The sequence below is a fragment of the Nasonia vitripennis genome, assembly GCF_009193385.2.
Source record: "Nasonia vitripennis strain AsymCx chromosome 1 unlocalized genomic scaffold, Nvit_psr_1.1 chr1_random0004, whole genome shotgun sequence".
NCBI lineage: Eukaryota > Metazoa > Arthropoda > Insecta > Hymenoptera > Pteromalidae > Nasonia > Nasonia vitripennis.
This window is the reverse complement of record NW_022279590.1, coordinates 1,080,001-1,095,285: the sequence shown is the minus strand read 5'-3', so window position 1 is coordinate 1,095,285 and position 15,285 is coordinate 1,080,001. Positions and strand designations below refer to the sequence as shown.

The window sequence follows — 15,285 nt, the reverse complement described above, 5'->3', positions numbered from 1 at the left end:
ATTTTCTTCTCCAGGGCTTCTCTTTTCTCTCTCTCAATCCTCGCCTTAATTTTCCAACCTTCCATCTCCTCTCTCAATTCCTTCATCTCTCTGTCTTTCTTCTTGTCTCCATACATCTTCTCCTTTTCACTTTTTTATCTTCTCCTTTTACTACTTGTCTTATCTGTGCTAACAGCTTTTCTATCTGTGGCTCACCACGTGTTTTCTTTTCTGTCTTGTTCCGTTTCTCATTTCTCGTCCAGGTTCCACTCTCCACCTGTGCCGTGTTTTAGCCCGCGCCTAGTGCCTTTTGAATTTTCCACTGTTCCTCCTGTTCCGTTCGTATCTCCCTGCTCACTAAATGTCCCTGCTTTCTATTTAGTTACTACGTCTGGTTCTTTCAGTTTTTCCTTATTTGTTTTATCCTCTCCTCTTCTCTATTGCTACCATTACTGTTCAATTGCGCTTTGTGTTCTTTCGTTTGCTCTTTTCTCTCTTTATATCAGATTTTCTTTTATATTTCCTCAGTTTTCTCCTTTTCTTTCCTTAACCATATTATTCTGTATAGTTTTGCCAGATTTTTTCTTTCCCCATTTAAAATCCTTTTCCAGTTGTCCTGCCTGTTACCTGATTTTTTACATCTCGAGAATATGTGCTCATACGTTTCTTCCTCTTCTTTACATAGCCTGCATCTTCTTTCCTCCTCTTTCAGCCAGTATTTGTAACCTCTTGCTTCGTTTCCCATTCTAAATCTTACCGTTATCGCTAGCCCCTTTTTCCCTGTGTTACCTGCTCTCCTCAGATATTCTGGAGTCTCTCCCTGTGTTTTTATTAATTCTTTTATATCTCTCGCTTGTCTGAACTCATTCAGTTTGTTTTCCCAGCTCTGCCATTGTATGTCCTTCTCTATTCCTTCCAGCTCCAACCACACCTGCTATCCTGCTCTCATTTTTCTGTGGTATTCAGATAGAGCATATCCTCTTTTGTTTAACTCCTCTTCTCTTTGTCCTCGCTTTTTTCTTTTTCCCCTCTTATTGCCCTCTTCTTTTTCTAGTAGTCTCCAGCATTCTCTCCAAAGTGTACCTTCTTTTGTCTTGCTCAGTTTCGTTTCATATTTTATTGCTCTTCTCCTTGTCCTTGTTTCTAACTTGTATCTCTTGGTCTCTAGGTGTAGTATGTGCTCCGGCGTCGTCCTGTCCAATTTCATTATCCATTTCAGATATCTTCTGTGTATCTTCTCCAGTTCATCTTTCCCCTTCCATCCCCACACCTCCGCCTCGTATTCCATTACACTTTTCACCATTGTATCAAATAGCCTCATTCTTAGTTCCCAGTTGTCTCTGAATAATTCTTCCCCTAGTCCCCACATCGAACTCATTATCGTGCTTGCCTTTTCTTTTAATTTCTTAATTTGTGCCTCTTCCTTCCCATTTTCTTTTAACATATATCCTAAGTAGTCAAAGTTTTTCACTACCTCTATCTCCTTCTCTTCCCATATCAATTTTTACTCCCTTTTTCTCCTTCCCCCATTTTTGAATACCATTAACTTCGACTTTTCTATGTTTAGTTCTAGACCTTTCCTTTCTATTATCCTTTTGAATTTCTTTAGCATCTGCTTTAGCCCTGTAGCGTTGTTTGCCACCATCACAACATCATCCGCATATGTGATCGACCAGAATTTCTTTTTTCCTAATACTATCCCCCCTTCCTGTATTTTGCTTAATTCCTTCTCTGTGTCCGCCATTCCTACGTTGAATAGCGTCGGGCTTAATGGGCACCCTTGTCTCATTCCTTTATGTATCTCGAACCCTCCTATCTTTTCCTCTCCTATTCTGATTTCGCACTTGGTCCCTTTGTATAATTCCTTTATTCTCTTCCTTGTTCTGCCGCCTATTCCTAGCTTTCTCATCATTTCCCAGATCTCTCTCTTGTTTACTTTGTCAAAGGCTGCTCTCATGTCTGCGAAAAACGCGTATACTTTACCTCCTTTCTTCTCTAGTTCTGTTTCTATTGCCTTGCTCAGAATAAAAATAGCATCTGCTGTCCCTCTTCCTTTCCTGAAACCCATTTGTGTGTCGTCCAATAGTTCCCTTCCCTCTAATTCGTTTTCCAGCTTTCCTTTTATTATTTCCGCATATAGTTTATAACCCGTGACCATAAGTGTTATCCCTCTGTAGTTCTTTGCCTCATCTTTCTTCCCTTTTTTGAAAAGCGGTGTAATCACTCCTGTTTTCCATTCATCTGGTATTTTTCCTCCTTTCCATATTTTTTTCAGTATATTAGTTATCTCCCCTATCACCTGCTCTTCTCCATGTATCCATACCTCATTTTGTAGTCCATCTGCTCCTGGTGCTTTTCCCTTTTTCATTTTGCCGATCGCCTCACCTCGTCTTCGGATATTCTTCCTTCGTTCTCCTATCCATCTCCTTCTTCATCTTCTCCTTGTGAGCTTGTTTCCAAATCATCCTCTGTCTCTTCTCCTAGATGCCCTTTAAAGTAAGTTAGCCACTCTTCTTTCTGTATTTTACTGCTGCATCTTGTCCTCTTTTTTCTTCTCCTACTTTTTACCACCTCCCAGAATTGTCTCCCGGTTTTATCATCTCCTGCCTCTATTATTCTTTTCTCCATTTCTTCCTCCTTTTTACTTTCTACTAATACTCCCCACTCTCTCTCTCTCTCTCTCTCTCTCTCTCTCTCTCTCTCTATCTCTCTCTCTCTCTCTCTCTCTTTGCTTTGATATACTCTTTCCTTCCCTTTCCCGACTTAATCGCTTTGCCCAACTTCTTTACCTCTGCTTTCTTAAGTCTGCATTCTTCGTCCCACCAGGTGTTTTTCTTTCTTTTCTTACCGCCTACCTTTCTCCTTCTGACTGCTTTTTCCAATTTTCTTTTTAATTCCGACCATTCTGTTTTCTTGCATTTGCCTAATTCTTCTCTGAATTGACCTATGGCTTTTTCATTCCATATTGCTCTTTCCACGATTCTGTCTTTCTCTTCTTCTGTTTTCCCGGGTAATTTTCCCAAATCTATCTCTATTGCGTTGTGATCCGATTCTAGCCTGTAAACGATGTTAATTTTGCCTACCCCTCTTTTCCCTTCCTCATTTGTTATCACATAATCTATCGCTGAGCATCCTGCTCCTCCTATTTATGTATATTCTCCTGTTTCGTCTCCTTCGATATTACCATTTAATATACTGAGTCCCATTTTTCTTGTTTTTTCTTCCCCTTCTCTGTTTATCTTTTCATCTTTCGATTCCCTGTTCTCTTCGTTACCTTCCTCGTCGACTCCGCCTCCTCCCTGACCCGTTCTTGCATTCATATCTCCACACCAAATCAATTTCTCGCCCCTGGCGTTTTCCGTCATCCCCTCTATCTCTTTAAAGTTTTCTTGTTTTTCCTCTCTCATGTATGTGGTACCTATCCACCATATATCTCTTTTCCCTAATATTCTCGCCCCTATAAATTCGTTTGTCTTTTCTTCCATCCACTCTACTCTCTCTCTCTGCTTTTGTTCCCTGTTTCACCGCCATCACTATTCCCCCTTTCACTCTACCTCTTTCTCCCCCTTTCTTCGCATTTCTGACTCTAACTTCATAATGTCCTAGTTTCTTTTCCCAGTATTTGCCTTCTTTATCTTCCAGCCACGTTTCCTGCAGACAGATTACATCAAACCTTTTTATATATTCCCATGTCCTCTCATCTATACCTTTTATTCCCGCTACATTCCAATTAATTATTCTTATGTTCCCTTCCTTCTCGCTTTTCTTCCTCTCCTGTCCTTTTCTTTCTCCAAAAAAATTACTGTTCTCTTTCTTTCCATAAATACTCTATCCCATTTATCCATAGTTTGTTGTATCCTATGTTGACCTCTTTTCCTTCTTTTCTTTCCTTTATCGCGTATTCTCTCAGTTTTTCTTTATTTCTTCTCTCTTTCCATGTTACATCGTTGTCTATGAATATATCAGACCCTTTTAACCTAGCCTTCTCTCTCATGATATCTCCTTTTTCTTCCCAGTTTCTACATTCCGCCCCTATTCTTCGGATCTTCCCGTTCAATGACCACGTTTTCCTCAACGTAACCTCTACTTCGAGTTTTTTCTTTATCCAGTCTTCTACCGTCTTTCTATCCCATTTTTCTTCTTTCCACCCTGCTATTATAATATTATTCTTTTTCGTATCTCTCTCTCCTTCCTCGATCCTCCATTCCATTTCTTCTATCTGCTTTCTGTCCCTTTCCTTTTCCGTTACCTTTCCCTTATCCTCTCTCTCCCCTGGTTGACTCTCTACCTCTACCACTACCCTTGTCTCTCTCTTCCCCTTTTTCCAGACTTTCTATCTTCCCTAATATCTCCTCAATTGCTTCTTTTCTCTCTTTTCTTTCGCGTTCTATTCTCACTTCCCACTCTTTCTTCTCCATCTCTCTTGTTTCCTCCTTCGTTTCTCTCGCCTCCTTGCATTCTCTTCTGATTCTTTTTCTTTCTTCTCCTTCTTCTTTCAGTCTTCCTTCTATACTTTTTAGCCCTTCCTCTATTTTTCTGTTCATTTTTTCCTCCAGTCCAATATATTTCTGTTCCCAGTTCTCGATCATCTTCTCCCTTTCTACCTTTTCCTTATCCATTTTCATACTCATCTCCTCCACTTTTTGTAGGATTATATCCATAGTGCACTTTAACGACTCGATTGCCTCTTCTTCCATCTTCTCTTTCTCAATTGGTGATCTTTTCACATTCCCTCCTTTTGCAAATGCGTTTTTTTCTTCTGCCTCTCCAGTTCTTTCCTTCTTATTTTTCTCGACGTGTTCTTCTGGACTTCTCTCTTTTCTTTTGAGCCCTGTGTCTTCTTTACCTATCAAGCTGTCCTCTAATTTTCTTTGCTTCAACTCATTCCCTATTCTTCCTCCCCCTCTTCCTCCTCCCCTTTTCCCTCCTCTCGTTGAACCTGCACTTTTTGAATTTCCCGCCTCTTCTATTCCGTATTCCGTTCCGCCGATTATTTCCTGTACCTCAATGTTCGACAGGTTCATGGTTCCTTTCCCGCTCTTTCTATCACTGATTTTTTATACCCTTCTCAGATGGGGTTTTTCTCTTCCTCCTCGCACCTACTCCCTTTCTCCTACCCCTCCAGTACCCACTCTACAGCTTCACAAATGCACACACTTCCTCTCACAATGCGCTCCAGATTTTGTAAATATATTATTCTTAATTTTTCTCTAAATTAAAATGTATTCTTGCACGTATCATGAGAGCGACAAATACAAAAGGAGATACATGGCAGGCCTGACGATCTACAACTTCGTCAAACAAGTTTTGCAATTACAATTAGGCACTAAATCTTGAACCGGGGGAAATAATTATGTTATTTGTTGTGGTAATAACAGTTCATCGACAAATGTATAACCGAATTCGATCGGATTCAATTTTACATAATCTTTTTGTGATAAGTTCATCTGTTCGTATGTCACATAAAAAGCTCTTAGAATATGTAGCCTTATTAAATTACTAGTAGGTGGTAGATCCATAATTGATACAGTATTGCCGTAGTGATACATTCGATAACGGAGATCATCAAAAGTTGAGGTGGCATTAGTTTTTTTCAAGACCTTTATTAGATATTGTTCAGCATGCTCAACTTTCTACTTCTGATTTTGAAATACCTATAAAAATATACAATTAATCAACTAAAATCAAAATATATTAATTATAAATTATAATAATCATATATTATATACCACGAGCAAATGCCATGAGGTAGTTTTCGGGTTTAGCTTCGAACGCACTATGCTTCGTTCCTACTTTGCTTGTGTAGTCTGCGCCGGTAAGGTGATGTAAAAGAAGAATTACAGAACAAAGTTGATATCCACATTTTTTTTTTTAAATATGTATCGGTAAAAATCATTTTGTCGTAGCTGCACCTATTTGTATCCAAAGTTCTTGAAATAAAAATGCATAAATATGTAAACTTATAATAGATGATAAACTTGTCGAATATAACAAACATTAATTTTACCTGCAAACCTTTTACTTCGAACGTTGTAACTCATTCTGCCAAGCTGAGTATCACGACTGAAGAAAATCCCCGTCAAATCAAAGACGAACCAGTAGCGAAAAAACATATTGAATCGTGAAAACCCGCGCGGGCTCTAATGCGACTGTAAGTGCAGGCTTGAATCGAAAGCGCGCGAAGTTTCAAATATAAACTTTAAAACCTTTTTTCAAAACTTATGTCATGATAAATAATACTATTCAATTTGTCGAAAGGTATTTTTATAAAAAATAAAATTCTGTTTAATGACAACTAATAACGCGTACATTAGTACATAGAGAGATAGCGTGGACGACCCGTTCATCGATTTTCTTCCTATATTATATAGTTGTAAGTGTGATTTTAATTCAAATCCCCTCCACCCTCATTTACCTTCCCTCCACCTCCCCCCCTTAAAAATAATAATAATTTTTATTTATTTAACATTTTCTACTAGAGATAAGGGATGACTATGCTTGCATTATTAACTGATGTTGATTTACATACTTCCAATCTGTAAATTAAGTTCGTTAGTAAATAATTTTATAAATAATTTAAATTGTTTCCTGCATCTGAAAAAAATAATTTAGTGTTGTTCCAAATAATAATAAAAAAATGTTACAAATTAATTATTTTGTGTAGTTAATTGAATATGATGTATAATGTTGCTTATATTTAAAATATATTTAACATATACATCATGATTATTATCTTTGAGTTCACTTGGTAATACATTATTTTTTTTACGAAATTTAAAAATCTTTTGAATAGTTAAAGTTATATCAGTAGGAATTTCATCTAAATTGGAAAATATTGAAGCTACATCATTTTATTTTCAAATATTTCATAAAATTCTATTTGATTTAACTCTTTCAATTTATTATTTTCGTGATCTCTTACTAAACCATTGAAGTAAAGTTCATAATTTACTTTTCGATTAAGTGTTGATTTATCAGATTATTCAATGCAATTAAATAATCACTGTGTTCAACATTCTCTACGAACTAATGAATTTTTAACTGGATCCCATTCCATTGATAGTAATCTGCTAAAAAATATAATAATAAATAAATAAATATTTGAACTTAAAAATTAGTATTTTTAACCAAATTATTAAAATTTATTGGCGAGTTTTGAAAGACAGATAATTAATTGTTATTACTGTATCGTAATATAAAAAAGAGTTATGGAGGTCTTAAAAAATAATAATCTATAAAAAAAAAATAATTTGTTTTTTTTTTTAATTTCGATGAAATATTTTTAAAACATATTTATAATAATAACTCATAGGATTTAAAAAAAAAATAATGCAATAAATTTGTTTTAAATTGCATCTTTGAAAATCTCACTCCACACAATATTATCGATTTTTGAAGAGTCTTCTAATTCATTTTGAATAAATATTTTATTAGGATTTTTACATTTAGATAAAATGAGAAAATAATGGTCGTCTAAGAAAAATTCCTAAGGAATCAAAACTTTGTCCTTGAGATTTATTTATTGTTATTGCACAAGCTAATATAATTAAAAATTGTTTTTTATAAAGAGTAAATGGAAATGAAGAATTTTCTCCAGTATTTAAGGTGATTCTTGGTATAAAGACTTTATTTCCAATATTCTCTCCAAAAATTATTTCTGCTTCAATATTATATTGATATAATTTTACAATTTTTAAATGAGTCCCATTGCATCGACCATCTATTATACTCAAATTTCGAATTAACATTACTGTTGAATTTATTTTTAAGTCTAATTTATGAGGTGGAAGACCTTCTCTAATTTCATTTAACATTTCAATTGGATAATTTAGATGAATATTTTCGTCAGTTTGATCTAGACCCTTATGTGTTGCGTAATCTATACTGTAATATGTCCATGAATCGCCATATAACAATTTTAACACTTTATTATTTATAATTTCAATATCTTCATTATGAGGAGCTAAAATTACAGAATTTATAGAAATATTTTGATTAATATTGCTATAAATTTTGTCACAAACATCATTAGTTTTCCAAAGTTGAGGTATTCTGAAAGGATTAATTTTACCTTCTCCTATATCTAATAATAATGATGAAAATTCTCTATCATTAGAACGAATATTTTTTTTAATTTTAAAACTTTGAAAAGAGGCCATAATTTGGAATATTTAATTGTTTCCTCAACGATAGAATTTCTATAACCATGTTTCAATACTGGAAGAATTTGTCTAAAATCACCTCCTAATACTATTAATTTTCCTCCAAAAGGTAATTTATTATAGCATACAACTTGCAAGGTTCGATCTATTATTTCTAAAGCTTTTTTCGGAATCATAGAGGCTTCATCCCAAATAATTAAATCAGCCAACCTTAATTTTTTTCTTATCCGATTCTAATTTTAGAAAAGCAGTATCTACATTATCCAAATCTAAAAGTAATCTAAAAGTTCTATGACTTGTCATTCCTTTCGGTGATAATATAGAAGCAATATCAGGTCAAGCCATTGATAAAACTTGTTTGTTCAATGAAAGAAAATAGTGAATTAAAGTTTTGTATAAGAAAGTTTTTCCTGAACCTCCAAGAGCATCAATAAAGTAAATGTTAGTTTTACTGTTAATGATTTCTGTAAAAATGGAGTGTTGATCTTCATTTAATTGATTTACTATTTGTCTGAAAATAGTGGCACTTTGCATTATGTTTTCGGAAGACATATCATCATTAACAATAAGATTAGCAGGATCTGGTAAACTAAAATCCTTACAACATCTTTCTTCTGTTTCTAATATACTTTGGATATGAGATAAAGCATTATTTTATTTATTTTCTTTAAAATCTTCAGTAAAAAATTTTTTGAACATATTCAAAATTATATTTCCTTGAATGTTTTCTGCTAATATAAACCAAGCGAAAAATTTACGTAATTGAAAGGGCAACATTATTTGACAGGCCTCTTCGAAAATATTATAAACACAAGAGTCATCAGCTACTAAACCCATAGCAAGTGCTGCTTCTTTATAAGACTGATATAGTTTATTATCATAAGTTCGCAAATCTTCAAAAGAACTATTACCTTTCATTCTATTTAGTATCAACTTCAAAAAAAATCTTTCACTATCTTTTGGATATACTACATTTAATCGTCGAATGGCACTATATTTATAATTACGCGATCGTTTTATCCAAGATTTTGTTTTTTGATCAAATCTATAATATTGCGGAATTTCAACATAAGTAATATTTTTTGCAAAATCATCTGTTTTTTTTTAAATTTAAACCATGCCGTTAAAGTTGTTTCTGCGTTTCGCAATGCTTCTGACTCTTTATGTTCTTCAAAAATTATTTTTTGTTGATCCTTAGTATGAACTGCTAAACGAGTAACAGTATGGCTTCTACCACATAATGGAAATTCTTGTAGTCGCCAGGCTACTTCCATTCCGCTCAAATACCTTCCATCAATAAATTGAGTAATTTCATCAAAAACTATAGTGTCTGGTTCATTATTCTCATTATCATCTATTTTTTAAATTTTGCTCTATCTCCGCCCTTATGTATGTAATCAAATATATATTTAATACTTTGAATAGATGCACAATATTCTACATTTATATGACATTTATACTTTTGCAGTAGAAAGCTATTGTAAGGAACGACCATACGGTTATCAACTGGAATAATTTGCTTATACTTTTTTGTTGAATACGTGTGATTTTCAGATGTATTATCTCGTCAAGAAAATCATTCAAATTTTAATAAACAACCTGATCTAGCGCCGTTCTGGTAAATTGTATCTTAAATTTTCCTACCATTACTCCCCCTGAAATTTCTCAACGAACGAAATGAGCCTTGTTTTGTTAAGATCAGACAAAAATTAAAAAAAATTAAAGTAATTATTGATGATTTTTTGTTAATTAATATCCGAGCAATTAATGCTTGAAATTGTTTAATAAAACATGATTTTCGTTCTCTTTTACATAATTTTTAAATATTCTTGCTTATACATTACTATTCTAATAAAATAGTATTTGAAAATTCCAAATTCTAAAACTACTCTTTTGACCGAGTGAACTACAGTATTACAGCATATGTTTAAAGAGACCTTACCACTTTAAAATTAAAGTTAAAGTAATAATCAAAAGAAATAAAATTATTCGATAACATATTCAATAAATGAAGAAGGTGGTTCCTCATTTTTTGTTAAATAAACAAATAGGTTAAATTACCTCTGTCTCTGATACAGTCTCGTGGCATAAGGGGCCTTCACAATAAATACGCCCAATTTTGGGCGCATTCAACCACCTCTGGTATTCTTCATTAAAAGATGAATCAGACCGCTCTTCCTCAGAATGAGAGTCTTCTCCTTCTTCTTCTTCAAAAGCAGCTTCTTCAAGAAGAAGCTCTTTATCAGAAGTAACCTCTTCTTCAGGAAGAATTAGCTCTTCGTCCGAAGCATCGTCTTCTTCAGAAAAAAATTCATCAGGAGTTTCTTCGTCAGATTCATCTTCTTCAATAACTACGCCTTTGAACTATATAAAAAAATTGTAATAAATTATTTTGCCTGAGAAAATACTAAAAACTATTTCCTTGATTGTTTTTTAGAGTTTCCAAGTTATACATATTTTGTTTTATAGCGTGATACTTGGTATAAATAATCAATAAATACAATACTTTATTCAATTTATTTAGCAGATCAAATATAAAAAATACTAAGGATATGATATTGGAAAATGTTTGGTGGTTTGAGGTTGTTGTAAATAAACATTAATAAAAATGAATATAGCTACATATACACTCTAAAGAGTAAAACAGGCGCTAGGAAGAATAAATGTTTCGATTTATACTTTTAACTAAGGCAAAAAGAATAAAAGGTACAGTATATTCTTTAGTAAAGAATAAAACGTAAAGTTTAATCTTTAGAAAGAATAAACCTCGCATTTTAATCTTTTGTAAAGAATAAATCTCGCAATTTAATCTTTCATAAAGAATATATTTTTACTCCGTCATTTTAAAAGAATAAATGTCGCAATTTATTCTTTTGCAAATAATAAAACGCACGATTTATTCTTTTCCAAATAATGAAATTTCGATCCGCCATTTCAAAAGAAAAAATCGCACGATTTGTTCTTTTGTAAAGAATAAATCTAGCCTTTTAATCTTTTGTAAAAAATAAAATTTGCTATAAATATTTATTGATTATTTTTTATTAAATAATAACTTATATTGTTATTTACTCAAAAAAAAAAAAAATAAATAAATAGATTTATCATATAAAATAATATAATATTTTATCATTTTTGTATTCTTTAAATTCATTTTATTTTAATATTATTTATCAATATTAAATTAATTAATATAATTTAAATTAAAATTTCCAATATTTATATTACAATATAGTATTACTACAATATTATTACATTTTATAAAACTAAATAATTTATCAAAACTACTCAAGACTTGACTTTTAACTTAAAATTGGGGGTTTGGCGAGCGGAGCGAGCAGGGGGGAACTCCTGACGCTTCGTTCTTAGCTTCGCCCCTGAGGCTAGCTTTCTATTAGCGTGCCTGTTTCTTTTCTTTTCTATACTACTTACTGTTTCTGAGATGGCACCGGTATTTGCCGCTGGGACGGACTCCGCAGCCGCCCGGTGACTCTCCTGGGAACTTACACCGGTATTTGTCGTCTTGACCACAGCCGCTCGGTCTTTCAAAACAAAATTCTTTTGTTTGTTCTATGGGAGTGTTAGTGTGTATGGACCAAGCCCCTCTTGCATCCCGGACCAGTAGGCCCTCCAGAAGCCACCCTACGCTGAGAAGCCAACCCTGACTTCTGTGGCCTCAGCAGCCCCCCCCCCCCCCTTGACCCAACATGACGGTAACCAACTGGCACTGTTAGGTCAGGCGTGATTTTTCGTCGGCTGATAGGGCAACCAGGTCGTGCTGGTAGGCTGACCCGGGCCCCTGTACTATCCGATGGCCTAGGAGTGCCAGACAACCTAGTTTTCCTACGGTACCCTCAGATCGACGCAGTCACCTCCTCGAGTGACCCTGGACATACATACGTGCCCGGGGGCAGCTTTGGGGTCGGCAGTGTGTGAGTGTTGAGGTGTGACATAAGTGTTTATGTGTTTCCCAACCGGCACTACCGCCTTCGCCTGGTTGGGGGATTGCTCTTAGCCTCTAGTCGGTCTGCCAGGCAGTTTTCGCTTTCCTCCCTCTGAGACGAGGAGAGTTGAGCGAGTCCCGCCCCCCGGCCCGTTGAGAGTCCGAAGTAAGGAAGAGCCCTTTTTAGGGAGATCCCGCACTCGAGAGAGAAAGAGAGAGAGAGAGAGAAAGAGAGAGCCCTTTTTACGGGGATCCACATACATTTGAGAACTTGTTTTACAGGGAATCAGACACAACAAAAAACATTCACTCTCTCTCATCGGGTCCAGGTCCGAGATCCACCATACAATCGACCAGAGGAGCCCCCTCACCGGCCCATCGAGCACACGGCAAGGTGGCAATCCATCAAGGGGGTATACAATATTTAATAATATAAAATTTATTAGTTAGTTAGTCAACAAAAACTTTGTGTTCTGCGGCATAACTAAAATAAGAAAAGACGGAGGCTGCACAACAAAGCAAGGCTGGACCGGCAAGGAGATGGACCGCTAGTCACCAGGTTGCAGTCCACGACGTTTGTAGATGTTGACACCAGTGCCAAGGACAGAAGAAGAGACAAGGGTGCGAAGCATTGGCCCGACGACGACGATCGGTTCGGAGTAAGCGATCTGGTCACCGTCTCGGACCAACTGCGTCAAGCAGTCCTGCCCTGGTAGAAATCGCAACCAATTTTAACCCAATAATAAGCTTATAAGTGCCGAATTCGCTTATCTAAGCCAAGAATATTGGGTTATAATTGTTTAACAGCGAAATCGTTTTTACGCAAGAATAAGGTTATTTTAACTTATATTGTTTTTAAAGAAGAGATATGTAACCTCAAATATAGATAATAATGCAGCGAAGCAAAAAAACTCGGAAAATATTGATGGAAAAAAGTCCAGTTTCATTACTCGGGGGTTTTCGGGGTCGCTAAACACGAATAAAGCGACTATAATGGCCTTCTAGGTTCCTGGTGCCCAGGGTGATAAGAGGTTTTCGAGGTCGCTAAACATGAATGTAGCTACGGCAACGCTCTCCGAGGTACCTGGTGCCCAGGGTGACCAGTATCAACGTCGTCTCCTAGAGTTTTACAGGAAATTAATCACATGATTCATCGGAATTTTTTACTCGGGGGTTTTTGCGGTCGCAGAACACGAATATAGCGACGGCAACGGCCTTCTGGGTACTTGATGCCTGGGGTAGACAGTATCAATGTCGTCTCCAAGGATAATCTTGAGTATAAAACCATATCCATGTTTAGTGGCCCTTGAAATCTCTGAGTAACGTATTTCACTTAAATACTATCAAATTCCCACAAAACTTCAGGAGAAGATGTGATACTGTCCACTTTGGGCACCATTTTCGTCACCTTGCCGTCACGATATTCGTCTACTGCGACCGCGAAAACCCCCGAGTAACAAGTTTCGTCTGATTACGTTTGAAATTTCCACAAAACTCTAAGAGACGACGTGATATCGTCTACCCTAGGCACCAGGTATCTCGGGGAGCGTTGCCGTCACGATATTCGTGTTCTGCGACCGCAAAAACCCCCGAGTAGCAAAACTGGACTTATTTCCATCAACATTTACGGAGTTTTTATTTATTGTCTCTTCGCAATGCACTTTATATAGGTTATGATAAGTATATTAACTTATGATAAGTTTAAAATTGGGTTATTTTTCACGTAAGAAATAAGTTTATTCTTATTAAGCAAGCCAACGCCTAAGCTCATTCTTCTACCAGGATGGTCTCAGATGTAGCTCACCCCTACCTAGTGCTCAAGCGTAGATATCAGAGGGATAAGTACGTGATCGAAGCAACGGGGGAAGCAGAACTGAAGCCGAGAGCCGTAGCAGCGAGTCTTAAAACTTAGAGCAACTAATAGAAGTTTTAATTTTTCAAGCAAAAACCACGATCGTAAATGCTTGACAAAATTCATCAACACATAAGGGCTAAATTATTACTTGGATAAATAATAAATCTATGGTAAGACTTTCTTCTGCCATATGGAATCGATGACATGCATTTAGTAAGCAGCCTTTCTTGAGTAAGAAAACATTTCTGCATTCGTATAATTGTCAGTTTTTCATCAAAACTCGGAGCAATTAATAAAAACCTTATTTGTCGAAGCTAACACTACGATCGTTTATGCTCCACATGATTCAACAACATGTAAGGGCTAAATTATTACTTGGATAAAATACTAAATCTATTATTAGATAAATGCAATTTAAAAAGTAAAGGAATCATATGTAAAAAACCATTACATAAGATTAAAAATACACAACATAAAATGTTGTAAACAAGATAGAAAATAAATCGTTGTTTCTAAATTGTATGTATAATCTTTATTCATATTTTCTTCCTTGTTGGTTGCCGTACCTAATTCAATATCCACCTCTTTTCTCTGACTATAGGAGAATTTATTTATAACGCTTGTTTAGATGTCCGACTTTGTTGGTTGCAAAGAGCAACTTAATTTCAACTTTTTGAAATTTTTCTTTTTTTACGTGTTTTTTTGGTCTAATTAGAACCTGTAACCACAATATTAACTTATGAAACCAATGTTTAGTAATTAAACAATTAGCTGTAAAAAAATTAACAAATGTCTCTAGCAACAATTTGACGGTCAATCAAATCAGCTCTTGACAACCACATTGACAATTGGATTAACCATCTTTTCCATAAGTTTTATTAATATCCATCGATTTTCGCAATAATAGTGCCTAATTTCAAAAACGCATTTTTTCGTGTTTGGCATTGATTTTACACTTAACTCATTGATAAAAAAATAACTTAGGTGCATTTATGTGTAGGTAATTTAAGTGCCTTCAACATAACATGAGTTATTTTTTGATCGATTTTTATAGGCACTGCAAAACTAAAAAAATACGTAATTTTGCCACTTGTATGCAAATTTGACAACTTTCCACCACTACTTTTTGTTCGTTTTTGGAAATTATCATACTACATACCTTTTTCCGCCATAAAGTGCAAAAACATTGCTATATTTAATTTTGTTACCTTCAAAATCTAATTCGACTTGAAACGGTTCGCGAAGGGTTAGAACGCGAACGCGAGGAATTCGTGACCTGATGTTAGTAAATCAGGAGACAAGCACATTCGAAGAATGATGACGAACTCTGATCCACCCGGTAATATCTG

At 35.1% G+C, this 15,285-nt stretch overlaps 1 protein-coding gene across 19 annotated transcripts in view; it reads left to right on the top strand.

Moving 5' to 3' along the window:
• The window catches only part of LOC100113758 (AP-3 complex subunit mu-1), an 835,720-nt gene that overhangs the window by 35,742 nt on the left and 784,693 nt on the right, over nt 1-15,285 (top strand). For 7 of the 19 annotated variants that reach the window (XR_004228391.1, XR_004345113.1, XM_031933582.2 and 4 more), the window contains exon 2: nt 12,364-12,494. The exons of the other annotated variants lie outside the window; for them this stretch is intronic. Coding sequence is in view for 4 of the 7 variants with exons in the window: in XM_031933601.1 (XP_031789461.1) it covers nt 12,364-12,494 (131 nt within the window). In the remaining 3 variants the exon portion in view is untranslated. The remainder of the gene's footprint in view (nt 1-12,363; nt 12,495-15,285) is intronic. 19 annotated transcript variants of the gene reach the window in all.